The sequence below is a fragment of the Danio rerio genome, chromosome 15, assembly GCF_049306965.1.
Source record: "Danio rerio strain Tuebingen ecotype United States chromosome 15, GRCz12tu, whole genome shotgun sequence".
Classification (NCBI taxonomy): Eukaryota; Metazoa; Chordata; class Actinopteri; order Cypriniformes; family Danionidae; genus Danio; species Danio rerio.
In genome coordinates, this window is record NC_133190.1 from 25,989,981 (window position 1) to 26,017,099 (window position 27,119).

At 36.8% G+C, this 27,119-nt stretch overlaps 4 protein-coding genes across 8 annotated transcripts; 3 read left to right on the top strand and 1 right to left on the bottom strand.

Moving 5' to 3' along the window:
- Positions 1–72: 72 nt before the first annotated feature.
- Positions 73–4,206, top strand: si:dkey-182i3.9. Of its 2 annotated transcripts, XM_068213720.1 has the most exons (6): positions 73–294; positions 580–787; positions 1,019–1,113; positions 1,194–1,281; positions 2,008–3,481; positions 3,634–4,206. In XM_068213720.1, exons 1-5 carry the CDS (start codon positions 121–123, stop codon positions 3,453–3,455), a joined length of 2,013 nt encoding a protein of 670 aa, XP_068069821.1. In that variant the 5' UTR covers positions 73–120; the 3' UTR covers positions 3,456–3,481; positions 3,634–4,206. The 2 variants fall into 2 exon arrangements, with proteins under 2 accessions (XP_068069821.1, XP_009290015.1); XM_009291740.5 differs by having other exon boundaries at positions 2,008–4,206.
- Positions 4,207–4,814: 608 nt separating this feature from the next.
- Positions 4,815–9,866, top strand: si:dkey-182i3.8. The gene is made up of 5 exons (NM_001423242.1): positions 4,815–5,065; positions 5,754–5,937; positions 6,029–6,105; positions 6,205–6,280; positions 7,791–9,866. The coding sequence occupies exons 1-5, from the start codon at positions 4,916–4,918 to the stop codon at positions 9,230–9,232; spliced, it is 1,929 nt and encodes a 642-aa protein (NP_001410171.1). The 5' UTR covers positions 4,815–4,915; the 3' UTR covers positions 9,233–9,866.
- Positions 9,867–10,980: 1,114 nt separating this feature from the next.
- si:dkey-182i3.10 lies at positions 10,981–18,971 on the top strand. Of its 3 annotated transcripts, none has more exons than XM_073923697.1 (4): positions 10,981–11,220; positions 12,200–15,002; positions 15,081–15,154; positions 16,704–18,971. In XM_073923697.1, the coding sequence occupies exon 4, from the start codon at positions 16,722–16,724 to the stop codon at positions 18,162–18,164; it is 1,443 nt and encodes a 480-aa protein (XP_073779798.1). In that variant the 5' UTR covers positions 10,981–11,220; positions 12,200–15,002; positions 15,081–15,154; positions 16,704–16,721; the 3' UTR covers positions 18,165–18,971. The 3 variants fall into 3 exon arrangements, with proteins under 3 accessions (XP_073779798.1, XP_017206667.1, XP_073779797.1); XM_017351178.4 differs by having other exon boundaries at positions 14,789–15,002; XM_073923696.1 differs by having other exon boundaries at positions 14,789–14,998.
- On the bottom strand, positions 18,898–26,136 carry si:dkey-182i3.11. 2 transcript variants are annotated; one of them, XM_073923695.1, is made up of 2 exons: positions 25,849–26,136; positions 18,898–23,300 (listed from the first exon to the last, which is right to left on the bottom strand). In XM_073923695.1, exon 2 carries the CDS (start codon positions 23,283–23,285, stop codon positions 21,264–21,266), a length of 2,022 nt encoding a protein of 673 aa, XP_073779796.1. In that variant the 5' UTR covers positions 23,286–23,300; positions 25,849–26,136; the 3' UTR covers positions 18,898–21,263. The 2 variants fall into 2 exon arrangements, with proteins under 2 accessions (XP_073779796.1, XP_021322095.2); XM_021466420.3 differs by lacking the exon at positions 25,849–26,136 and adding an exon at positions 24,609–24,737.
- Between the last annotated feature and the right edge of the window lie 983 nt (positions 26,137–27,119).

Sequence of the window (27,119 nt, forward strand, 5' to 3'; positions counted from 1 at the left end):
AAAATGCGTGCTTTTAAAGACTTTTATTTTGAATATTAGTCCCACGGAAGTTTACATGAACGCATTGACCGCGGTATCGTTTGTGTACCCGCTGAATTCACTCACTTTATATGTAGTACAATGGTGGAGTATGACTTATTTCACCAACAAATAGTGTCTATAATGGCACTGCTGTCAGAAACTGCTCGAGAAGAAATTCAAAAAGTTTTTGACTATGAATGTCATCTTTCCCACACTCATATATGTTGTGACAGAGACGAGTTTTTGGAATTGAATGAGAAACAACGCAGAGTGGTATGTTTATTTTTTTACTCGACAGATATTATACCTGCTATTTAATTTTCAGTAAGAATAAAACAGCTCTTTGTTTGGTTAAATATGTTCTCCTTTATTTTATTTATTTATTTTTTGGTTTTATACAGTAAGATTTCAATAAGACTTTTAGGTTTAAAAAATATTATGAGTAACTATATTTCTTTTTTTTAATTCTCATCTTCTCTTGTTAGTTTCCAAACTGATCTTCAATGAAGTAAAAATAAATAAATAATAATAACCACTAATTATTAATATTTATTACAGGCAAAGCTCACCGCGGTGATGGAGACCTTTTCCAAGGTGGCTATTCAAAAAATATGTAAAGTTTTCAGTTGTTGCTTGGCACTTCAGCAGACTCTACTGAGAGATGTAAAAAGTTACAGTGGAAATGTTGTAAAAGTTAAAGCACTCAAGAAGAAGCATTTGGAAAAAGCAGAAAGAAATTGTAATCAAATTGTCAAAGATGTACCTGGTAAGATATCCTGCATTTAAAATTCATTCATTCATTCATTCATTCCTTCTCTTGTCGGCTTAGTTCCTTTATTATCTGGGGTCGCCACAGCGGAATAAACCGCCAACTTATCCAGCAAGTTTTTACCCAGTGGATGACCTTCCAGCCTCAACACATCTCTGGGAAATGCATTTAAAATACAGATGCAATATTCAGTTCTCTGCTATGTTAACAGTATAATCATCTTTCCAGCTGTAGCTCCATCATTGTTTCCAACACAGCAAAATTTGCTCACTTTGTTACCTGAAGAAAATAAACAACCACAAGAATCTGTTGAAGGCCATCAGGTGAGTTTGTTGATGCATTTTAATAACTCTGTATTGTCAACTGACTTGTATTAACGTTGGTCTTTTCTTTTTTTTTTCAGTCTGAAGAGAAGACTCACATTTCTGAATTTTTTCCTGATTCGTCAAGTGCTGCTAAAGAAAAAACAATGCAAGCATTTCTAATAGAAGGTATGCGATAGTTAACTTATGTATATAAGTGGATTAACATGCTATTCATTTTAGAATTGGTTTGATTATTATGTTGTTGTATTTTTAATTAATTAATTATTAAAAAACAAATAATATTTCAGTCCTAGATTCATTACTAACGGTTTTCAACAAAAGAAAGTCTGGACTTACTAACTAATCAACTACTTTTATTATGTTTATAAAAAAAATATGTAATTTCTACTTTATATCATGAAATAGCTTTATATTTCCAATACATAATTGTTCTAGAATATGAATAAAGTCAATTTAACTTGTCAGTTACTGTTTTTTGCTACTGAATATATAAGAATCTATGATGTCAGATTTTCATTAGTTAGTTATTAATTAGATTTTTATTTAAATTAATTGTAAATGTTAAACTGTATCAGTGGTTTCCTTCTGTAAATATAGTTTTTTTTTAAGTGTTTAGAATTTTTTTGGGCTCAGTCAAGACATGACAAATTCTCATGTACTGTAGGATACTCTAGTCTAGTGTCAAACGATCCTTCATAAATCATTCTAATATGCTAATTTGGGGCTAAACATTTCTAAATTATATTAATATACTTTTAGAGACTGTAATACATTTATTTAAGATTTTTTCTATCCTATTTACCTCAAAGTCTAGCTACCTTTTTTAAAACCAGCTAATCATGCCTGTAGCCTTCATCAATAACTGGAACTCTGTTCATTTTTTTTTTGCAGTTGAATACTCTGCTGTTACATCTGGAGAAGACCAGCAAACTGAAGTAAACACACAAGCAGAGCAAATCACCACAAAGTCCAAGACAACTAAAGAGCCAGTATCATTTGACTGTAATGACTGCGGAAAGACATTTCGCTGGAGACACTCACTAAAGCATCACAAATGTGGACTTTCAAAAGGACCTCACATATGTGAACGGTGCGGAAAGAAGTTTAAATTTGTAACAGGATTACAGAAACACCTACAAAATCACAAAGAGAAGAAGGGAACCTGTAAAACTTGTGGGAAAAGCTTTGCAGATCTTAAAATGCATGAACGTGTCCACCTGGAGGTGAAGCCTTTTCTTTGTTCCATATGTGGACGCGGCTTTACTGTAAAGGGGACTTTAATGGAGCACCAGCGGATTCATACTGGTGAAAAACCATACAGCTGTGAGACTTGCGGGAAGCAGTTTGCACAAACACAAAACCTCACCAACCATCTGTTGGTTCATAAGACAGAAAAACCATGGAAGTGCAGCCTCTGTGACAAGACTTTTAAATCAAAACATAATATGAAGTTGCACCAGATTGTGCATACAGGAGAGAAGTCCCATATTTGTCATATTTGCGGACAGAAGTTTGGACACGGTACAAATCTCAAAAGGCATCTGCTTTTGCACAGTGGTGTGAAACGGTACGGCTGTGAAATTTGTTCCAAGCGGTTTTATCAGAGTATAGCTTTAAAGAGACACATGGCAATACATGGAGCTCCGAAGCCATTCATGTGTGACATATGTGGGAAGAGCTTCGTGTTTAACTTTGCTTTACAGAAGCATTTACTCACACACAGAAATAAAACAAATGGTAAATCTGGAACTGGGAAGACTTTTCCATGTGATATGTGCGAGAAAAGCTACAGTACCAACGCTCTGCTCAAAATGCATCAGAGACTCCATTCGGAAAAGGATCCTTATATGTGTAAAGTCTGTGGTAAAAGCTACGTCAGCGTGTATTCATTAAGAATACATGAGAGATTACATTTGGGGGTGTCAATGTGGAAATGTGACGTGTGCAGTAAGAGTTTTTGTAACAAATATGGGTTGAAACTCCACCAGGTTGTTCATACTAAAGAGAAACCCTATGAATGTTCTGTTTGCGGCAAAACATATGGACAGCCGCACAGTCTTAAAACGCATATCCGCATACACTCTGGTGAAAAGCCACATAAGTGCAAAACGTGCGGAATGAGCTTTCGGTTGCCTGGAAATTTAAGCCGTCACAAGCGGATCCACACTGGCGAAAGGCCGTTCAGCTGCGAGGTCTGTGGGAAACGGTTTGTACAACACAACCATGTGAAGGCACATATGCAAATCCACACTGGTGTGAAACCATTCACGTGCCAAAAATGCGGGAAGAAATATGCATACCGTAGAAATTATAATGATCACAAATGTGTGCCTCTGTGAAAAAAAGATGTTTCCCTAAGGCAGGGGTGCTCAGCCCTGCTCCTGGAGATCTACCTTCTTGCAGAGTTCAGCTCCAACTCTGATCAATAACACCTGAACAGTACTTGATAATCACAGACAGGGGTGTTTGATATGGGTTGCAACTGAAATCTGCAGGAAGGTAGATCTCCAGGAGCAGGGTTGGTCACCCCAACCACAACGGGTGCTGGGAACTGAAATGCAGTGCCATTTCTGTTACCTTTGTGAGTTGTTGTTGTTGTTGTTTTTACCTAACCTCCACCAGAATGTGGTGGAGTGGTAAGTTGAAATGAAATGAATACTGAATTGAAGCTGACTACACCACCCTGATCACACTGAATTAACACAGGTTCTTGGTGTAAGGAACAGGCATGAGACGTGAATAACATTATTTTCCTTAAGTATGCAAAATAAGAATCTCTGTAAAATGATTAAATATGCAAATATGCACAGAGTGCGAAAAGAAGAAATTCCTCTGTTGTACAGTACGTGTGGCGAGAGCTTCAGCACATGAACAGATTCATGCAGAAGTCAAGTCCTAATGCAATGTCCTCATTCTCATTCATTGGTGAAAATCTCTTTTTATATTGCAGCATTTCTTGCTGGAATTTCTTACTATTAAAAAGAAAGAAAGGCATTCAAAATAAAACATTGGGCAAGATGTTGTACATTTTATTACTGTATATTCAGAAGACTTTAAATTAAAACTAACATTGGTTTTATTATGGAGAAAGTGTAGTAAGCTTGTTTTTTTTGGCATATTGATTACCATTTGTTTTACCACGGTTTTACTATAAATGTCAGATGGATGGATGGATGTTATTAAAAAAACATGGGAAGTAATAATTTTTTACATGTTGGCATGGTGACAGAAAACCTGGTAATATTACTAAATTGTGTATTGCGAGAGCTTGTGAATTGCAGTTCTCTTCGCCTAACCCTGCTGAAAATTCCAGCTTAAACCTGCCTAGCTCTGGTTGGCTGGTTTTAGGGGGTCAACCAGCCTGGTTTTGGCCATTTCCAGGCTGATTTTAGCCATTTCCAGCCTGGTTTAAGCTGGTCATTTTCCAGCCTAAACAGAGCTAAGGCCAGGCTGGAAATGACTGGAAACCAGCATGGAAATGCCCAAATAAAACCCTTAAACTGATTTTCAGCAGGGATGTTAGCACCAATAAATTCATTATTCTCGTTTTTGAGCATTTTAGTTATCCTTTAATAAATACTGTAGTCTATGAGATAATTACTGTTTGTGTAGACGTTTTTTTATGAATTTCATTGAATATTCAATTTAGAACTTTTATTTTGAAATCTAAAAACCAAAGAGGAAGTACTTCCTGCTTGGTGAAACTTTCCGGAGGGGTTCAGCGGTTTGTTTATATTGCACTGAATCTAGCTAAAGCAGCTGTCAGACATAAGTTGAGCAGCTCATAACTGTGGACACTATGGGGAGGTACGAGCTTTTTCAGAGTCAAACCTCTCTCATCATAACATTACTGACGGACACTGCAAAACACGAGATACAAAAGGCTTTTACGAACATCTCAAATGAATCCAGTCTCTCTGACATACTAAACGACCCTCAAATTCAAATGGTAAGAACCTCTTTAACCTTGTATGATTACAATTTGTTGGTTATTGGTTAAAACTGTATGGTTGCAAATACGTTAAAACTAATAAAGTTTACAGCCAGGGTAGCCAAATTATTCTTTACACGATTATATATATATATATATATATATATATATATATATATATATATATATATATATATATTTATATATATATATATATATATATATATATATATATATATATATATATATATATATTTATATATATATATATATTTATATATATATATATATATATATATATATATATATAATTTTTTATTATTATTTTACATTGTATAATAGACACAAATTTTACCCTTACTAAATTTCATTAGTGATTGCGTGACATTTATGTTTATTTTGCATGCCTTCTCTAAAGCTTAAACCTCTATTTGTAATAAAATATGGTCAATATAATAATTTAATATATGCTCTCTATCAGTTTCATTGTGGACCTTGTAAATTAATTTTTCATTGAAGTTTATTCATTCGATTTTGATATATATATGTATATATACAGTATATATATATATATATATATATATATATATATATATATATATATATATATATATATATATATATATATATTTTTTTTTTTTTTTTTTTTTTTTTAATATTTATTCTTTTTTATTCTTAATTATAGCATTTTCTTTTATCAATGCAGCTTAATTCCATCATGGACAGGCTCACTAAAGAAGCAGTGCAGAAGATTTGTAGTCTCTTCAGATACTGTTCATCTGTTGCACCTCTTCCTGCTCAAATGAGTCTGAGTGATGAAGACGGTTTGAGGAAGACTTCATCTCAGTCAAGATGTGATTTCAGTGGAACAACATATATCCATAACCAGAGTACAGTATCACACACAGTATAGAGGATTTTTTACTGTGTTTTTTAACCTAGTATTTCAAGTCACATTTGTTTTGTCTTGCTCTCTGACAGGAGATATTATGTCTTCCTCTTTGAGTCCTCAGAAGGATCTTGCAACAACATCTCACCAGCAACTCTCAAGTATTGAGGTCAGTAATAATCCAATGCAATAAAAAAAACATTAAAAAAGAAAACAAATCACAGGGTGTAAAATATCCCATAATTATATCTGTATTTATGTTGCACAGGAAAGTAATGTAAGCACATGTCTTGTGGTGGAGGACAGAGCAGAAGAAACCACCCAGACAATATTTATTAGTGATGGTGAGTTACAATTAAATATACAAAACATCAATTAAATATACAAATGTGTGTGTGTGTGTGTGTGTGTGTATTAGGACTGCACAATAAATATATATAAATAAATAAAGTTTCAGCATCGATATCGCAATGTGCACAGCTGCAATAGTGACAGGATCTGCAATGTTAGTATTTGAGTTGACCAGGAGCTACTGGACACATGTGATTTGAAGAGTCATTGCCAGGTTTAACCATAGTAGAATGAAGGTTTATAACTTGCATGTGTTTTTAGAGCATATGAAGAGAGTTCATGTACAAAGAATTCTGAAGTTTGGAGGTGTAACAGATTTATTTAATTGAATTATTTAAACGGTTTATGCAACAAAAAAGGTGTTTCTTACTTAGAATTTTGGTCTTATTTCTAGTCCAATATAGCAAAAACATGATTACTTACCCCATTGTCAGATAATGTAGCTTGAAAAACAGAGCTATTCAAAGCATCTTGTGAAAAGTATTCAGATAAGTGAAGTTTTACAAACTAATTTTCAGAGGAGCACATGACATGATTGACTGCAGCTGTCCATATAAGTAATCATTAACTAGCCAATCAGATTATTCCAAATATAACATCAATATCCAGCCTAAACTTTTTTTCCCTATCTTCGTTTTGGAAAACCCCTCCCCCATTTATCCCTTCTCCCTCTTCTTCAATTCTAGGATCAGGCAACACGGCGGCTCAGTGGCTAGCACTGCTGCCTCACAGCAAGAATGTCGCAGGTTTAAATCCTGGCTGAGCCAGTTGGCATTTCTGTGTGGAGTTTACATGTTCTCCCCTTGTTCGTGTGGGTTTCCCCCAGGTACTTTGGTTTCCTGCCACACTCTAAAGACATGTGACACAAGGGAATTAAATAACAGTACCAGTCACAAGCACTTAATGCGAATGCAATGTTGTGGTTGACCGTCTATTCCTATAGAGCCATCATATTTATCAAGATATAGGCCCAACAAATTGGGGGAGCTCTCGAGAACTACCTACTCTCGTATGCCTCTTAATCCTCATTGACCAGGCGGGAGCCTTGAGCTCATCTATCTCCGAGCTCAGGGTTCTCTCCTGGGACAGCATGCCAAACCTGCTAGAATCGTCAAGCATTATCTAAGTATGAACTCTTGAAAATGAATGCGGCTGGAAAGGTATGAGTGAAACCAGTCGAGGGGGTGTGAGAAACGCCAATGGAAAATAATCTGTTGAGATGGTTGGAATGAGATCTAGTGTCGAAGGCTGCACTCAGATCGAGAAGGATGAGCATAATGATTGATACACGATCAGCTGCCATGAGGAGCTCGCTTTAATAACTTGAATAATTTCTGAAAGTCATCCTGAAATCAAAAATGACTTTATTCACTGACTTGCTGTCGATTCTTTTGTAATATATATATATATTTTAATCTGTTGAACATTTCACCCATAATCAGCAGCAAATTAAGACTGATGTTGACTATGATGCATTTATTATTATTGTTATTACTTCATCAGCTGCTGAAGACCAGAGCTGGTCTGAAGATCAGGAGGGAGCATTGCAGACATCAACCAAACAACCCGAGGTTTCACACGGGAAGGACTCTTTTGAATGTGAGCAGTGCGGAAAAGCCTTTCCGAAGATGTTTTCTCTCGTCCAGCACAAACGTGTGCACTCAATCGTGAGGCCGCACGGCTGTGAAAAGTGCGGCAAGAAATTCACACTGCTGAGAGCACTAGAAACTCACCTCCGCAAACACTCGCAGAAGTTTGAGAAGAAGAAATTCCCCTGTGCCACCTGCGGAAAGAGCTTCAGAGATCTGGCAGCACACGAGCTAGTCCATGCGGAAGTCAAACCATTTACCTGTGAAACATGTGGACAGGGATTCACCATCAAAAGAAGTTTGTATATGCACCAAAGAGTCCACACGGGCGAAAAACCATATAGATGTGACACCTGCGGAAAGTGTTTCTCCCTGATCGGCACGTTAAACTATCACAAGAGGATTCATTCCAACGAAAGGCCCATAAAATGCAGCCATTGCAATAAGAGCTTCAAATACCATAAACTTTTGAAACACCACCTCCGCGTTCACACAGGCGAAAGACCGCACACGTGCGACATCTGCGGGAAAAGTTTCGCACTTTCTGGTACATTAAAGCGCCACATTCTTATTCACACCGGCGACAAGCCTTACGTCTGCGAGGTTTGCGGCAGAAGATTCAATCAGAGAAGCACTCTTAAAGGCCACATGCGTGTTCACGGTGAAAAACGGTTTATGTGTGAAATGTGTGGCAAAACCTTCCAGTATAATTACGTTCTGAGGAACCATATTTTAACACACAATCAAATCAATCCGGGTGAAAAGAGCAACGCTCAGCGCTGTGAGGTGTGCGGAAAGTTCCTCAGCTCCGCTTACGCATTGAAAGCTCACCTTCAGCTGCATTCGGACAACAGCAAACCGTTTGCCTGCACGTCATGTGACAGGAAGTACAGCAGCATTCATTCCCTCCGAATGCACGAACAGCTTCATACCGGTGAAAAACCGTTCAAGTGCGAGATCTGCGGTAAGGACTTTTCTCTGAGGGCTTCATATAAAACCCACATGTTTCTGCATTCAGGAGAAAGACCTCATAAATGCTTGCTGTGCGGTAAGAGATTCAAACTGTCGAGTTCGCTGAAGATGCACATGCGCACTCATACAGGAGAAAAGCCTCACAAGTGCGAGACGTGTGGGAAGGCGTTTCATTTATCAGCTAATTTGAAACGACACAGGCTTGTGCACACCGGGGAAAAGCCGTTTACTTGTGACATTTGTCTGAAGAGTTTCACGCAGCCCAATAATTTGAAGGCGCACATGCACATTCACACCGGGAAGAAGCCGTACACCTGCACAAAGTGCTGGAAAAGTTTTGCATATCAGAGAAATTATAAAGAGCACAAATGCGTTCCAGTTTGAGAGGTTTTACTTGATGCGTTTAAACTGAGCATGTAGGATTGTAATGACTTTACTGGTGAATTTCTGGATTGTTCGTGTTTATCGAATGTTATTAAAATTAAAATAGTTTTGCTTTTTTTTAAATGGGTGAGTGTATGGGTGTTTCCTAGTGCTGGGTTGCGGCAGGATTTACTGTGTAAAACATATGCAATGCATATGTGTGTTTTGGGGTGACATGGTGTCACTGTGTGTAGCACTGTCACCTCACGTGGAGAAGGTTGCTGGTTTGAGCCCCGGCTGGGCGGGTTGGTGTTTCTGTGGGGAGTTTGCATGTTCTCCCGGTTTTCCCGTTGGTTTCCTCCGGGTGCTCCAGTTTTCCCCGCAAGTCCAAAAACAAAATGTCTAGGTAAATTGGGTAGTTAAATTATCCATAGTGTGTGTATGTCCTGGTTCTTCAGGGGTTGAGTGTTGGGTTAATGACCCACCTTGATATAAATGGCCCTGGAATTAAGTATATGTGTGTTTAAATCTCGGATCTGAGACTAGAAGGCAATGTGTAGAATAAGTGTACTATAATAAACATAATTTAAGAAGCGCTTCACTTAAGGACATGAATTATAATGATCTGACTAAACACATAGATTTTTGTTTTTACATCATGAACATTGTGTATTTTTACTCTTTATAATATCTAAAATAAAAGTACTCAGAAAATATTAGATTATTTTTCCCATCGTATCAATATTCATACATTTTTGAAAGGCATCATATACACTACCTGACCAAAGTCATACATTCAGTATGGGGGCGTGCGAGAGATCTACAGAGTGGATGGTAACATCAACAGGCTGAGGTATCAAGACATTTGTGCTGCCCATTACATTTAAAAAAACAACAGGAGAGGACAAATTCTCCAGCAGGATAGCACTCTACTATCCACCACAGATACTTCAACCTCCACATCAAAGTTCCTGAAAGCAAAGAAGGTCAAGGTGCTCCAAGATTGGCCAGCCCAGTCAACAGATATGAAAATTATTGAGCATGTCTGGGGTAAGATGAAGGAGGAGGCATTGAAAATGAATCCAAAGAATCTTGATGAACTCTGAGAGTCCTGCAAGAACATTTTCTTTGTCATTTCAGATTACTTTATTAATCAGTTATTTGAGTCATTGCAGAGATGGATGCAGTCTTTCAAGCTCATGGGAGTCCTCCACAATATTATGTTTCCGCTGCACCATGACCTTGTATTCTATACATTATTACTGTTAAGTGACAAAACTTTTGCCTAGGCAAAGTCAAACCATACTGTATTAATTAAAAATCAAGGCATTATCATATTTTATTTAGAAAAATAAGTATAATGTAGAGGCCTTTGCCTTTTATATTAGCCACTTCTGATACCAAATGACCAACTAGATACAAACTAGAGGTCAAGTTTTTATTTGTTGTTCCTAAAACTTGGATAGGTGACAAGACTTTTGTCAGGTAGTGAAAATATATAATTCATTCAATAAAATAGATAAACGGAAATCTATACCCCTGATGTTATAATACATTATTTTAAATGTCTAATATGTTGAATAATATTAATTTATAAAAATATATTATTTAAATAGCATTAAAAATGTGCAAGAGACGATTTTTTATTTTATTACATTTACTTTAAATTTGAAGAACGAAGTAGATGAACAATGTGGACTTCCACAACAAATATATGCGTGCTTCGATGTTTCCGTCAAATACAAATGCACTCCAGTCCAGTGCGGGGCAGCAGTGAGTAAACGCACCTAAATCAACACAAGACGCCAAGAGAGCGTGCATGTAACGAAGATTGTATTGTTATTTTTGGAATTATGATAACATGAGCTACTGAAAACAACAGAATGATGTCCTCTCTGGAGTATGAGGTTGTCTCTGTTCTGGAGACACTTATACATTCAACAGTAAATGAAATGAGTACAATTCTGACGCAAACTACAGCAGACGAGTCTGTCAGCATGGAGTTTACAGTAAGTTAAGTCTACATAAAGTGTATATAATATGCGTTCATACATTTGCGACAATAAACACAACGTGTTTAATAAATGATATGCAAGTTGGACCAAATACAAGTATCTTTTTATTAAGCTGAACATTCATAATAATACTCTTATTAACACCAACTAGTAAAAAGCTGTCATGATTAGATATTATTCCAAGACTCAGGAAGATTCATTTTGCTGACATGCAGTCAGGGAACAATACAGAAGAAACACTGGAGGTTTCATTCTGGTCGTTCAAAGGGCAGTCCTTCGAGGGAAGTTAAGATACAGGCATATAAATAGATGTTTTAATCACTGTTCTAAACAGTTTGTTTGGTTAAATCCTATTGATCATATAATCATATCATTGTCAGCACAATGTTCCTGCAACTGTCATATTCCAACTATTCAACTCCCTGAAAACTACAGTTGAGCATGTGATTATATCAAGAAGCATATGCATTTATAACATTAACTTTGGGTTGCTTTAAAAGTATACATGTTTTAAAACAATATGAATAGAATATATGGATATGAATAAATTAATTTATCTAATAATAGCATAGTTTCTCAGTTTCTACACTGGTTGTACTGCATCAGTCATGCTTAACCATTCAAACCTCAGTAAAAAAAAAACTGTTCAAACCACGGCAGACATTTAAATGGTTTCCACTACACATTTTATTTAAACATTACAAATCCTGCAAGTTTAACCATTAAAACCAGTACATTTGAATGCTTTCTACTGTGTTTTGGAACCCAGGTAGACACTCCTTATCCATTAGGATTTGCAGGTTTTAAGATCCCACAAACGGAAGGCAAAGAATTACCAATTGAGACACAACTTATAATTTATAATTCACTATATATATATATATATATATATATATATATATATATATATATATATATATATATATATATATATATATATATATAAAATATAATATAATATAATTTCTATTAGGGATGCTCCAAGCAATTGGCCAGAGATTGGTATTGGCCGATTATCACATTTCTTGACTCGGTTGGTACTCATCAATCTAGACGATCTCATGAACCAAGCAGAGAAAGACACACATCAGCAGTGGTCAAACACATGAGGAGGTAAATGATGTGTCTGTTGCGCTCCCAAAACAGCAGGTAAAATATGTACAGATTTATTTGTAATTTATAGGCCTACTTACTTTTATTAAAGAAGTATTGGATGTTGGCGCCAATAGCCTTGTGGTAGTGTGCGTTGACATATAGCACTAACATGGTCACGGTAACCCGAGTTCGATTCCCAGCTCGAGGTTCTTTGTCGTTCCTTCCCCTCTTTCTGTTCCCAATGCTTTCCTGTCAAAAAATCTCTACTGTCCTATCATAATAATAGGCTTTTTATGCATCAAATATGCACTACAAATTTTCTTATTGATTGAGACATGCTGAATTGTTCCTGCATCGTTTGCAGTGTCTCCAAATCACATTATCAGTCATTTTTCTTACCATTTTAAAAATCTGTTTTGTCCATTATTTTCTGTAAATCTGCTTCTGACCATTACACGTTCACACTAGATCATAGGTGTCAAACAAAGTTCCTGGAGGGCCTTAGCTTTGCCCAGTTTAGCTTTAACCCTAATTAAACACACCTAATCAAACTAATTGAGTCCTTCTGTGTTGTTTGACACCTACATGTAAGCGTGTTGAAGTAGGGTTGGAACTAGAATGTGCAGGGCTCACTGGTGCTAATTATTTTCAACAAAAAGGCGCTAAACTCTGCCCAAAAAGTCGCTAGATTTTGTCATACTTTATATTGCAAATTATCACTATAGGTCAGTATAGGGGTATTTTAATTTACACTACACTTTATGTAAGTATGTCAAATTAACTAAATTTATTGCTGATTAAATACAGTATATCAATATAGATGTGTAGTGAATTTGCAGTAATCTCCCAGACGTAATAAACTCAGGCAAGTTCTGAAACTCTCACATAAAATTTCTGTGATTGTGAACAAGAAAAGAGCAAACAGTCAAATTAAATTGTTAAAATAAAGGAGAAGCAGATTGCTTTGACTGTACAAGGGAAATACCTTCACACTGCCACTGCTAAATCATTTGCCGTCGGTACGCAGAGGGATGATCTGCTGTCAGGCTGCAGGTGGGAGAGGCTGTTGTACGAGGACTGGGCAATAAATGACTGTACTGGGCCACCTGTCGGTGCTCTTAGGCGTGTTACACAAGAGCGTATTGGGTTGTTTCTGTGCTGCTGTGTGGGTGTGTCTCTCTTTTTTCCCTCTCTCGTCCTGTCCCGTTCCTGTTTCTAGGTTACCCCGCCCTAATTGGACGTGCTGCGTGCGTGCGCTGTGGTTGGTGCTGGGAGAAGTCAGCATCTTTTGAAAAGGAACCGACGGAGTCAGATCGCTGGGGGGAGAGACGGAGAGTTTTCTAAGAGTGTGGCGTTCGTGTGAAACATATCATAGTGCTACTGGTTGTTTATGAATTGTGAACATTAAGGTGTTCTCTCCCTTTTTCCTCTCCCCTCCAATTTTTGTGATTGTCAAAATACCGTTTGATAAAGCTGTGAGCTGAGCGCCGTAGGGGCTGAGCGCCATTTACTTTGACACTGATTTTCTCCTGTTTTTTCGTTTAGTTAAGGAGTAAGGGTAGTGTTTGTAATTTATTTTCTTCATTTATTTTTGATTCAGTAGGTAAGTTATCTTCGGGGTGGAGTTAGTAAATGTTTTGTTTGTTATTTTGGCCTTGCTCAGCCCTGAAGCTTTTTGTTTGCGCTCATTTATTTTGTTTATTGTAAATACAAACCTTTTCCACCTTCTCACAATAAAAGAACCTTAAAGGTCATTTAAAAATCAAACCTGCTACTGTTTATTTATTCTCTCTATAATTTTTATGTTCGACTTCAGCCCTAGACATTTTTGAGGTCGTAACAGGCGGGGAAGGGGCCGACGGCATCACCCGCAGCTTGTTGAGAAGAGTAGGGACGGTACAGTATGGACAAATGACAGTCTATAAAAATCTCCAGTAACAGACAAAAAAGTCGCTAGATTTGTCGCTAGTCGCTTTTTTGAAAATTTGTCGCTAGGGGGTTCTGAATAGTAGCTAAATCTAGCAACAAAGTCGCTAAGATGGCAACACTGGCAGGGCCCCTGCACTAGATGGTTATAAGAAATGTGTTTAGAGAATAATATGCAACGTCCCTCTTTTATTCTCGTAGTTGAGGAGAGATCTACACTTAAGTAGCATACTTGTGAAAATGCGCTTTATGCGTTATAATGCTTAATAATAATCAAAATCTCTACTCTGTATTGGCCGATCACCACCACAAGGAATCGGTACTTAGTATCAGCTGCAAAAATCCTGATTGGAGCATCCCCAATTTCTATTATATCCTTTATAAATTGTTTTACCAAATCTAAGACGGTGAATGTGTTGGGTTTTTTTAGATGGTCTGTCATCTACATTATTGTGCATATCTAATGCTGTTTTGATCCCTAACTAACTAACTGATAGCTTAATTAAGGCTCCTTTATGATTTGTTTACCTCTATATTTAAGGACCAGCTGAACAGTGTGTTGGAGCATAACGCAAAAGAAGCTGTGAAGAAAATATGCCAGATTTTCTCTGCACTCCTGCATCATGATATAAGTCCAAGTGCTCAAGAAACAAGACCAAAGCAAGTTGAGCAATGGCAAAAAGCTCATCTGGAAGTAACTGACCTACCAGATATTGATCTTTACAGAAGTTATTCCACCGACCAGCTATCAGTAGGTGAGATTATGCTTCATCTACACCACTTTGCTTCTCAGTGCACATCTTTAAGATTCATGATTCGTTGTGTCATTGCAGTCTCTGCTGATAAAATTGCTGTTGTTGTGAGCTGGAATGGGGAGGAGGACGTACACACCAAGCATGTGAAAACAGTAAGTCGTTCACAGATAGTAAAATGCAACAGTTAAGTTCTAAAGCTTTCTTTTAATTACATTTAGTCTTTTAGCAAACGCTTTTGTCCAAAGCGGCTTACAATTGATGAGGTGTTCCGCAATTCAACAAGAGGCAATACATATGAGAAGTGCTATTTATTAAACATAACTTGTTTATGCTCAGAGAATTTAGTGCTATAGTATGAGTTTTTTTTAGAGAGGGAGAGAGGTAGAGGGTGCTTCATTAGGTGGTATTACTGTCGAAAGGTTATTGTAATGGTATCGCATAAACTTTTTCATACAGATATAAAGTAAAATGAGCTCAGGGATTAGGATGTTCATTTGTAAAATAACACATTCCAGTGTGAATGCTGAATTTCACCCACAAAAATCTTATGTTAGTTCTTTGCCTTACTGTAAAATGAGTGTTTAAAAATTAAATTTTTATAAATATTATAAAAATAAACATATGACACCATGGACCACAAGATTGTTTTATGCTGCACAGGTGTACTTGTGGGAATAGTGCGAGTAATAATCAGAAAAATTAAAAAATTCAAAGATTATTAGAATAATAGGTCTTAAAGACATTTTGTATGTGTCCTAACGTAAATATATAAAAACATACTTTTTGATTAGTGTTATACACTGCTAGTGCTAAGAGCTTCATTTGGACAAATTTAAAGGAGATTTTCTCAGTATTTTATACCAGATCTTCAAATAGTTGGTTTTTGCCAAAAACTGTAAGTGAGCAATTCTAGCGTTACTGATGTGACATTTGCATAAAAATGTCACATCCGTCAAAGCATTAATTCACATGGAAAGTATTTGTTAACATTATATTGAAACATCTGTTTAAATTTTACAAAACAACTAACTACAGAGTTATGGGATCAGAAAAATATCAGTCTGTAAGCAGTTTTTTATATTTTAAATAAGGAAAATAGACATGCGTTATGGATGTGACCAAAAAAAGTGCACGTTTACAGTTTACAACATACTTTGTAGAAATTCTGTGAATTAAACTGCACAACCCAAATTAAACAACGCCAATCAAAAGGAAAATAGTTGCTCTCTACAGAACAAAAATGATTGATTTTATTTGACATTTTTGCATTTATGAGGAAAAAGCTGAGATTTGGATGTGACATCTTTCCATTACTGATGTGACAGATTTTAAAATTGTGACTTTGGTAAATCAAATATAATTGTTTGAAAATATTGACAGACGGATGTTTGAGTATTTTTTAAAGTACTGTACAATACAAGCCTACACAAAAAAAAACTGTGTGGCTCCTAATGCCCCAGTATATTTATGGGGACTCTATACTGCTCAGTGAGCGGCGTCTTTCGGATAAAAAATCCCCTAAAAACTTGTACAGGGCTTTGGGTGTCCAGAAAAGTGTTATGTAAATGTAAGGAAATTATTATTATTGTCATTTTTTGAAAAAATTCAGACGAAAAATGTAGTGACTTTTTTACCCTACACATTTTAGTACAGTTGTTAAACATTTCTTCCATGTAAACCTATTTTTTCTGTTTTGAAAAGCCTACCAAAATACAGAAGATGGTGATTCTTGCGGACGAAACGTTGGTCGATTGTTCAGAAAGTGGCGACCATCCTCAATTTGTGCTGCTGCAGGACAGTGATTCTGTGGAAGAAGAGCAAAATACAAATTCCCCAGACACTCAGGATGGTGCAATAGAATCTGTAAGTTCAAGTGTTTCAAAAAGCGCAGATGCGCAGTCGAGCCGTCGGAAGAAAGATAAACCGTTCAGCTGTGAACATTGTAAAAGGACATTCGAGTCGCCTATTCTGCTGAAAGCCCATCAGGTCGTTCATGTCAAATCGGAAAAGACCTTCATCTGCTCGCAGTGTGGTCGACGCTTCGGCAGTAAAGACACCTTGGATGTACACTATCAACTTCACACCGACAACAGCCCTTATGTTTGCAATAAGTGCGGCAAGATCTTCACTGAGCACAAACAGCTGCAGAGTCACCAGAGGGTTCATAACGAAGACAGGACTTTTATCTGTAAAGTCTGTGGGAAGTCTTTTAATCAAGCTTATGGTCTCAGGAAACATCTTGTCGTGCACTCGACAGAGAAGGTGCATAAATGTGACGTCTGTGGGAAGAGCTTCCACTTTCGTAACAATCTACTTCGCCATCAGAGAATCCATACAGGCGAGAAGCCGTTCACCTGCCAGACGTGTGGGCGAAGTTTCAATCAACTCGACACGCTGAAGGCGCACAAGCTAACGCATACTGGCGAGAGACCGTACAAGTGCAAAATGTGCAATAAGGGCTTTGTCCAGAAGCAGATCCTCCGGTTGCATGAAGGAGAGCATGAGGGAGAAGGTGGATACAGCTGCTTTATATGTGATATGCTTGTGGGATGCAAAAATTCCCTTCAAACACACTTAGCCGTCCACGAGGGACAGACTCCAGTTGTCTGTTTGGTGTGCGGAGAAAGCATTGTGTCCACTTTGAAATCTCACCAACACAATGCCTTGAAAACTCAGCAATACAAGGCCATGAAACTTCGCCAACATAATGCCTTGACATCACAGCAACGCAAACACACCATCACTACCAAATTCAGCTGTAGTCTGTGTGGTAAGTTCTGTCGGAGTTTTGCCGGTTTGAACCTTCACAAGATGATTCATACAGGGGAAAAGCCATACAGCTGCTCAGAGTGTGGGAAGCCTTTCCGGCAAAAGAACAGCCTTAAGACTCACCAGACCTTACATACCGGCGAAAGACCTTTTAGTTGTGTGGAGTGCAGAAAAAGCTTTCACACTTTGGCAAATCTACGTCGACATGAGCGCATACACACTGGAGAAAAGCCGTTCAAGTGTGGCATATGCGAGCGGAAGTTTAACCAGTCCAATTCACTTAAAGCTCACATGCACATCCACACAGGGGAAAAGCAATACGTGTGTGATAAATGCGGGAAGAGCTTCGCTTATCTAAGAAATCTCAAGTCCCATAAATGTTTGCAGGTTTAAAGAGTTTGTTGAGGTGAAATTAAAAATGTAGTTTTTTTGTCATTGAAATGGTGTTTTCAGATTAATGTCAATGTGCTTCATTGACTTTAATTGTATTAACAAAAAACTTTTGCTTGCCACAAAAAGAAATAACACCATACATTATTTGAGTAATCGATGAGTTAAATCTGTTATTTGAAATTCTGTCATCACCCAAAAGTCATCTAAATGCAAAAGTATTGCAGTCAGTAGATTCAGTTTGGGCTTTTCACATATAAACATTGGTCAGAGAACATACACAGAAACTGAATTAAAGAAGTGACAATGAGCCTCATCGGTTTTTGTAGAAGCAGCATGACATGGAAGACTGAAACTCGTTGGTTTGAATGCTGGAAACGTTATTCACCTTTTGTTCATAAGTTGTAAATTTCATTTGTTATCTTTTAAAGTGAAAATATGTTAAGAAGACTTGGATTACACCCCAATCCATACTAATTTATCTTTCAGTCTGGGGTGTCAGAGGTTGAGCGAATACAATTGCAGTAAAGGGAGAGAATCTCTCTGAAAATATCTTCATTTGTTTCAAAGATGGACAGATTCATATGAGGTTTGGAATGTAATGAGGACCTGATTGTCATTGTGTGAGTGAACTTACCCTTTAAAAGGGATCTATGGGTGTGTTTTGATTATTTGATGTGGTAAGTTCTTCAGTTCGTTGAAAATATCTCTGTAAAAGTTTTTTTTTTTTAAAGTTTGAATGTTGAATTCAAGTTCATGTTAAATAAACTATATTGTGCTTTGTTACAATTAATAAAAGTCATCATATTATAGGCTTATAGTGTTTTGTTGCATTGCAACGTTTTTTGGTGCATTGTTCAAATGGTTGGGAAAATTGTTGTTTTTTTTTACTCAGTAACTTTAAGTGTTTAAGATTGCTTTTAAAAATGGCTAAAATCAAATCAGAATATTTCACAACTGATATAGTATTTCTTTGTTGGTCATTTTTTAGTTTACTTTTAGGACTTAAAGTAATCAAACATGCATACAAACCTACGTTTTATTAAAGAGGTCATTATGACTTATATAAAAAAATATAACTTAGGTCATTTTTAGCTGGTCTGTCTAATGCCGAGACTGCATGATTTTAGCCCCGGTGTTGACTTGCTGACAGGTTTTGAGAAATCGCTGACAACTGCCTGAGATCACAGGCAAATCAGTGCCAATCACAATAACACAATCTGAACTATACGTGATCAATATCAAAGACGTGATCCGTGAGATATTTGGCGTGCTAAATATCTAGAGATGTCGGCGATTCAAAATCATGCCGTGTAAAATTAGTTTTTGACTAAAAATAACATCAGCGATCACCTACAGCCAATAAGAGAGCAGCATCCGCTAGTGTGGGTATCTGCTGGCCAGCGGGAGGTTGGGGGAGAAGTTAAAAGCGCTCATTTTAAGTTTATTTGGACCGAAGAAATGGAGGGAAAACTAGTGTAATTTTGGCAGGAGCTCCCGTGTGTGTTTGACGTGTCATCTGAGCAATATCACAATCGGGTCGAAAACGAAAAAAAGCTCCCAGGTGAGCAAATTTACATTTTCTACCCCACTAAAGGGTTCTTTCTTATTATGTATTTAATAGCAAAAGATATGCTACATGTTTTTAGTTATGAGACGTAGTTTAGACAAAGTTGTCGGTGATTCTTCCTATTATAAAGTCATGCATTGTGAACCCCCTGTCGCCGATCTATCTCACAGTGTAAATAAAGCAGCGACAAAATCCTAGCCCAGATAGTTATGCAGTGTGAAAACATCTGACACGACTACTTTGAAAATCATGCAGTCTGAACTCGCCATCAGCTGTCTTTCAATGTGAAAATTATTGTTGCGTCCAATCAAATTAAAGTAGGCGTGGTTTACATTTCATACACCGAAGAAGAGGGAAGCATCAGTTTAACATTGCAAGAGCACGAGGCAAGATTAAAGAAGCAAAACATTTTAATAACTATTGCAAAGTGTTAAACAACTTACATTAATATACAGTAATATTTACGTAAATTGAGTAGACATTCATAGTACTGGTTCAAGCCTCGGCTGGGTCAGTTGACATTTCTGTGTGGAGTTTGCATGTTCTCCCTGTGGGTGGTCTGGTTTCCCCCGCAAGTCCAAAGACATGTCACATGCTGTATAGGTGAATTGGGTAAGCTAAATTGTCTGTAGTGTGTGTGAATGAGAGTGTATGGGTGTTTCCCAGTGATGGGTTACAGCTGGAAGTGCATCCGCTGTGTAAAACATATGCTAGATAAGTTGGCAGTTCATTCCGCTGTGGCGGCCCCTGATTAATAAAGGGACTAAGTCTCCTTACAGAACATCTGTCACATTTATAACTTTATCATAACCTAAGACAAAACAACTAATAAAAAATACTCACTAAGCATTTAATTTCTTACTCCCCTTTTCAGCAGACCATTAATCCTGCTTCTACTACATCTCAATGACTGCTTTCGGTTTCAGTGGCTATGTTAATAAAAGAGGTAGATTTAAATTTAAACACAATGTTCAAAATCTTTGTCAGATGTACGTACATTACTAACTAAAATTTAGTCCAGACATTTTAATTTATAAATCAGTTTCTTTTTGTATGTAGAACAATTTTACTGACTGAAAAAAAGGAGAAAAAACAACATCCGTTTGTGGTCAGCCATACATCCTTGTTGTGAGGCCTATATGTATTTCTTAGAAACACTGGTGTAAGTGAATACAAGTGAATGTGATTTTCTGGGTTATGAAATGAGTAAGTGGAAATTCCCAAAAGCATTGTCAGCATCTGGCCCCTTTAAATTCGTGACACACACTCCCTGTGAAGTAATGAGGCTGTATGTATTCATCATAGAAGTTTATTTTAATGAATAACACAGTAAATGTCTGGTTAAATTTAAATGCTTTATAAAAATGTTATAGATCTCAATAACATCATACATATTGCTTATTATTTGAGCTTGCAGTAATACACAGGAGATTGATTGATTGAATGTATGGATATATTCTTATAATAAAATATAGATGAGAAAATGATATGAGAAATGGTGAGAAAGCAGCCGTTAAGAAAACATAGCAATTTCATGAGAATAAAAAGCCTAGAATGAGAACAAACAGAACCGTAAGTTGCTTGATGTTTGCAGAGAAACAGGCAGAGTTTAATAATGATGAAGGGAACAGAGCCGGATTGGAAAGATTTTGGCCAGAGGAGCACATGGGTGTAGTTTTTACCAGCTGAGTATTATTGTTAAACCACTGACTGATATACAGAATGACGACAGTGGAGCAGTCCCATGGATTCCCATCAAGATGAATACGTTTGAGCTTTCTCAAAGGCATTAGAGTTCCATCTTCCATTGAGCGCAGTTGATTTGATTTCATATCTAGTTCATGTAGTTTTACTAAGCCTTCAAACTGTGTTGGATGAATTCTCTGGATATAGTTTCTGTCCAAATGGAGCTCTTCCAAACCAACAAGGGCAGAAAACAATCTGCTGGGCAAATATCTAAGCTTGTTGTTTTGCAGGTGGAGCTTTGTGAGGTTTCTTAAAGATGCAAAGATGTCTTCTGGAAGGTTATGGAGAAAATTGAAACTCAGATCTAGGTCTTTCAGTGCAGACAGATCATTGAAGGCATCTGGTAAGATGAAATGCATCTTATTGTTGGACAAGTCTAGAACCCTAAGGTTTTCAAGACCTTTAAAAAATCCAACAGGTATGGTTTCTATCTGGTTTTCGTTCAGCAATAGCTCCCGCAACCTTGTAAGATTAGTGAGTAACTCTCTATAAAGTTTTGACAAGTTGTTATGGCTGAGTTTCAGGGACTGTAGTCGGTGCAGATTTTTAAAGGAGAACTTTGAAATGAAGCTGATATGATTGTTCTCCAGATTGAGCTCCTTCAGATTCTTATGAAAGAGGTGATTTGGAATCTTCGTGAGGTCGTTGCTGCTAATATCCAGTTGCTTAAGCTGCCTCAGTTTCTTAAATGTGTGAGAGTGAAGCTTCGAAATGTGATTGTTGTCTAATTGTAGATCCTTCAGTGCTGATAGGGGATGAAAGAGGTCTGGTGGGATCACAGAAATATTATTGCTGTCCAGCTGGAGCTCTTTTAACATAGTCAGGTTTTTGAACATGTTGTTTGGAAGCGATGTCAGTTTGTTATGATACAAATTAAGGTTTTCAAGCTTCCCCAAGTCTTCGAACACATGCTGCGTTAGTGTCTGCAACTGATTGAAACTAAGATCCAAATAAACCAGCTGAGAAAGACTTCTAAAGGAACCATTGGAAATGGAAACAAGACCATTATAACTTAAATCCAAATGTTTCAGTGAGAGAATCTCTGAAAAAACGTTGTCAGGAATTGAAGTTATGTCATTTTTTTGAAGGTAGAGGCTGGTGAGGTTTGAGGTCTCTTGAAGGACAATGGTAGGGATGCCAGCTAGTCCATTTAGACCAAGATCGAGATGATTTAGCCCAGTGGCACCTTTAAAACTCCCATTGCCAACACTTTTTAGCTTGTTCTTTGACAGATAGAGTTTAGCTAGATAGGTGCAGTTCTCAAACACATTCATCTCGATCATATCGATCATGTTATCTCTCAATTGCAGGTCTGTAAGGGCAAGAGGTCCCTCCAGGACCCCATAGGATAAACTTAATATCTGGTTTATATTCAGATTAAGGGTTTGAAGATTAATCAGGCCATAGAGAAACATCTGAGGCAGGCTTTTAATGGCATTGTTACTGAGATCCAACACTTGGAGGTTTAGCAGCCCCTCAAATTGTCTTGGTGTCAGTGCTCTCAGTCTATTTCCTCCCAGGTGTAGATGCGTAAGACCTCTCACGCTCTGCCAGTTGGTATTCAGTGACAAATTGAAGACATTTTTGGTGAGATCGAGAACCCTCAATTCATGGAAAGTTTCATTTGGGAGAGCCTGAATCTTATTACGTGTAGCATAAAAATGCTTGGTACCATTAGGCAGAGGAGGGAACTCAAGGAGATTTGTGTTCCAACATGTTACAATGTCAACATCAACACACGAGCAGGATATCGGACAGGCATCAACTGCTGCGATGAGATCCAGAATTATCAACAAAGGCCAAAACATTCTTAAAGATGTAATCTGCAAAGAAACCCACAAGTTACTTTTGTTACACAATGTGAAACTAAGCATTTGTACATTTAGATCTGAAATGCAGGTATGCGGCTGGATGAGCATTTAGATCTATTCAAGCTTAGATGAAACCAAGGCGTGACATCAATGCTAGCCAACTTGACAAATCGTCAGCTTAGAATTATAAGGTTCTATCTGACATTTTTGTCAAAATTGAGTTATTGACATATTACTAAATGACAATTTATTTACATTATGGGATGTTTTTTTATAAGTTGTTTACATTTTAAGACTTTTTATTTAAAAACAAAACAAAAACAAATGTTACACACATACTGTTTGCCATGGAATGCAAAAACTTTGAAGCTCAATATGTCAAAATCATTCAGAATGCAGATAGAACCTTATAATTCCAAGGTGACAAAATGTGTAACGCAATCAGTGCCAATCATTTCTTCAGTGTGCTGAATTTTAATTTAATCATGACATTAGTGCTTGTTCTGGATAAGTGGATTTTTTGAAGGAGAATTTTATTGTCTTACTGAAAAAGTCATATAAAACATGGAGACACAAAAATGAATGTGAGAATTATTGACTCATTGAGATATCTAAACAAATTATTACAAATGCTCGCACAAGAACAATATACAGTGGTGAAAGCTAAGTGGGTTTTTAATTGAGCCAGTTAATGATTCAATGTCGTATTTATAAATTGATTCACTTGTTTCATTGCTGAATGAATCAGCTTTCTAAACGAGTCAATTGAATGACTCTCAGGCCATCATATACTGGCAAATTTCTTTCAAATTTAAAAGTTCCATGCATTTTTCCAACATGTCTTAATTTTGTATGAATACGTATTTTAAATACAAAGCTTTTAAAGTTATTTGTGCAGTTGTTTGCCTCTATTTTCTGCACAATGGAGAGACTTGTAGATTTTTATTTGCTAACAACCTTACAATGCCTTTGTATATGACTTTGTAACAAATACAACTCAGTTTCCAAACATCAAAAATGAGAATTTGAAAGTGCTTGAGAGGCTTTTTTAACTTTGAAAAACCGGTAGTCACAGTGGCTGATGAGTCAAAAGATAATGTCAAGCCCCGTGTGCAATATTTTAATAAAACCGACGGAAAATCTTTGTCACCATTATTGTAAATTATATTTAGAGATTAGACATTAAACCTTGAATGGTAATGCTCATTTAAACATCACAAATTTGCTAGTTATGTTTATATGCAAACAATGTATGTTTTAGCTGCTTTTATATTTTGATATAATTACATAATTATAAAATTAATACATAAATGAGCTTACCTGCACGAACAGCCAGCTTGCAAACTACAATGGTTTTGAAAGTAATACGTGCATTATTTCAGCAGCATAGCATAATAATGACCTGTCAGCAGAACAACAGAGCTTCAAAGACTCTGTTTATGATGTCACATGCGATACATCCTCAACCACAAAGTAAAACCCCACCACAGCAAGACAGAACTCAGCAAACAGCTGAGACTTATTGCAGTGTGTAGCCAAAACATTAAATTCACATCCAAGAACAAAAAAAAAAAAATGACCAAACCCCCAGGCAGAGGTGGAAAGAGTATTAAAATCTACGCAAATAAAAGTACTGTTACTTCCAAAACATTTTACTTAAGTAAAAGTAAAGTTACATGTCTTTCAATCTACTCAAGTAAAAGTACAAATGAATGTACTCATGAGTAAAGATTAACTTTTTCTCAAAAGAGACAAGAGGATATAAACCTCCAATTAGTTGTTTTTATTTGAATAAACAACTTTAAAAATTAAAGACCAATAACAAAAAATATTTACATTAACATTTAGTCATTTAGCAGACGCTTTTATCCAAAGCGACTTACAAATGAGGACAAGGAAGCAATTTACACAACTATAAGAGCAACAATGAATAAGTGCTGTAGACAAGTTTCAGGTATGTAAAGTGTATAAGAACCAAAACATAAGTTTTTTTTTTTTTTTTTTTTTTTTTTTTGTAGTACAGTTAGTGGTAGAGCCAGAGAGGCAATTGCAGATTAGGAAGGGAAGTGGAGACTAAATAGTTGAGTTTTTAGTCTTTTCTTGAAGACAGCGAGTGACTCTGCCATTCTGATGCAGTTAGGGAGTTCATTCCACCAAGTGGGCAGATTGAACGCGAGAGTTCAGGAAAGTGATTTCTTCCCTCTTTGGGATGGAACCACGAGGCGACGTTCATTCACAGAATGCAAGTTTCTGGAGGGCACATAAATCTGCAGAAGTGAGAGAAGATAAGAAGGACAACCCTCGGATGGAAGGCCTTGATTTGTTTGCTGGTGTCTTCTGCATACACTGCTATAGACACTGCTATAGACACTGCTTTATCTGTCGAGTGACATTATTTACATTTAAAATAATTTTTTATTTACAACATTTAATTGAAACTTTTAATTTCTGTTTGCTCTTTTGTAGCTTAGCAATAAAACAAACTAAAAAGGTAACATCAAATTAGAAAGTTACGATATGTGTTAAATACATTCACCCCAACCCTCCCAATCATACTCACTGTCCTCTCAGATGGGATGCTGGGCCAAATCAAAGGTTAAAATGGGCCAACTTTGGCCCGCGAGCCCTACTTTGGACTTCTCTGCAGACGTTATGGTATGTATGCGATAGTGTTTTCTTTGCTCGCCAAAGCAGATGTTTAAACAGAATTTGAAAATAAACATTAAATTTAGGGTCTGGTGAAGGTGTGGTGAAGTCCTGTTTACATGCAGATGTTATCCCTTTTGCTAGTTTCTTTTTACACATCCACTCCAAAACAAACTCTTCTTTATTCAGTCTGACTAAAAAGAAAAATAATGTAATCCATTGTTGTGGCCAAAAGATGGCGCAGTCGCTCAATCAGAAAACTAATGTCAATTTGTCAGGAATCTATAGTGAACAACATTGATACAAGAACAACATTGATTTGTACTGAAAAATACTGATATTATGAGTTTCCAGTGACCTGAAATAATCTACATTCAGTCAAATGACTGAAACAGAAGTCCCTCTTCTGTGACTAAAGACCCTACTTTATCATTTACTCAACTTTATCTTAGTTTTTCTGTGTCAGTAAACACTCCATGTTTATAAGAAAACAGTGCAATCCGCATTTTTTTTTACAAACACTCCATTACAAGGACTCAATATTAATAATAATAATAATAATAATAATATTTTTTAAAAACTGCTAAACTAACTTAAACATGTCATCCATTGCAGATTTCTGGTGATTTAATGTGCTTCATTTATTCTAATTTGTAAGTCGCTTTGGATAAAATATTCTCCTGAATGAATAAATATAGGCGTAACAGTGGTGCAGTGGGTAGCACGATCCCCTCACATCAAGAAGGTCGCTGGTTCGAGCCCTTTAATAGTTCTTTTTATATCCTCATAACTAGTTTTTCCACTTTCTTTTTATAATAGTCATGTTGTTTTGTTTCATTCTTTTGTTTTCTTTTGGGCTTAGTCCCTTTATTAATCATGGGATTCCATCGAGGAATGAACCACCAACATATCCAGAACATGTTTTTACACACTGGATGCCTTTCCAGCTGCAGCCCATCACTGGGAAACATCCATACACACTCATTCACACACTACCCAATTCACCTGTACTGCATGTCTTTGCACTTGTGGGGGAAAAGCACCCACCCAGAGAAAACCTACGCGAACACGGGTAGAACATACAAACTCCACACAGAAATGCCAACTGACCCAGCCGAGGCTCAAATCAGTGACCTTCAGGTTGTGAGGCAACAGTGCTACCCACTGCGCCACCACACCGCCCTT

Coding starts and splice junctions, on each gene's coding strand:
- si:dkey-182i3.9 (XM_009291740.5), top strand. CDS start 121: ATGGTGGAGTATGACTTATTTCACCAACAAATAGTGTCTATAATGGCA. Junction 295..579: donor ATGAGAAACAACGCAGAGTG/GTATGTTTATTT, acceptor TATTTATTACAG/GCAAAGCTCACCGCGGTGAT. Junction 1,282..2,007: donor GCAAGCATTTCTAATAGAAG/GTATGCGATAGT, acceptor TTTTTTTTGCAG/TTGAATACTCTGCTGTTACA.
- si:dkey-182i3.10 (XM_017351178.4), top strand. CDS start 11,095: ATGATGTCCTCTCTGGAGTATGAGGTTGTCTCTGTTCTGGAGACACTT. Junction 15,003..15,080: donor CACCGACCAGCTATCAGTAG/GTGAGATTATGC, acceptor GTGTCATTGCAG/TCTCTGCTGATAAAATTGCT. Junction 15,155..16,703: donor ACACCAAGCATGTGAAAACA/GTAAGTCGTTCA, acceptor TGTTTTGAAAAG/CCTACCAAAATACAGAAGAT.
- si:dkey-182i3.8 (NM_001423242.1), top strand. CDS start 4,916: ATGGGGAGGTACGAGCTTTTTCAGAGTCAAACCTCTCTCATCATAACA. Junction 5,066..5,753: donor ACGACCCTCAAATTCAAATG/GTAAGAACCTCT, acceptor TTATCAATGCAG/CTTAATTCCATCATGGACAG. Junction 6,106..6,204: donor AGCAACTCTCAAGTATTGAG/GTCAGTAATAAT, acceptor TATGTTGCACAG/GAAAGTAATGTAAGCACATG.
- si:dkey-182i3.11 (XM_073923695.1), bottom strand. CDS start 23,285: ATGTTTTGGCCTTTGTTGATAATTCTGGATCTCATCGCAGCAGTTGAT.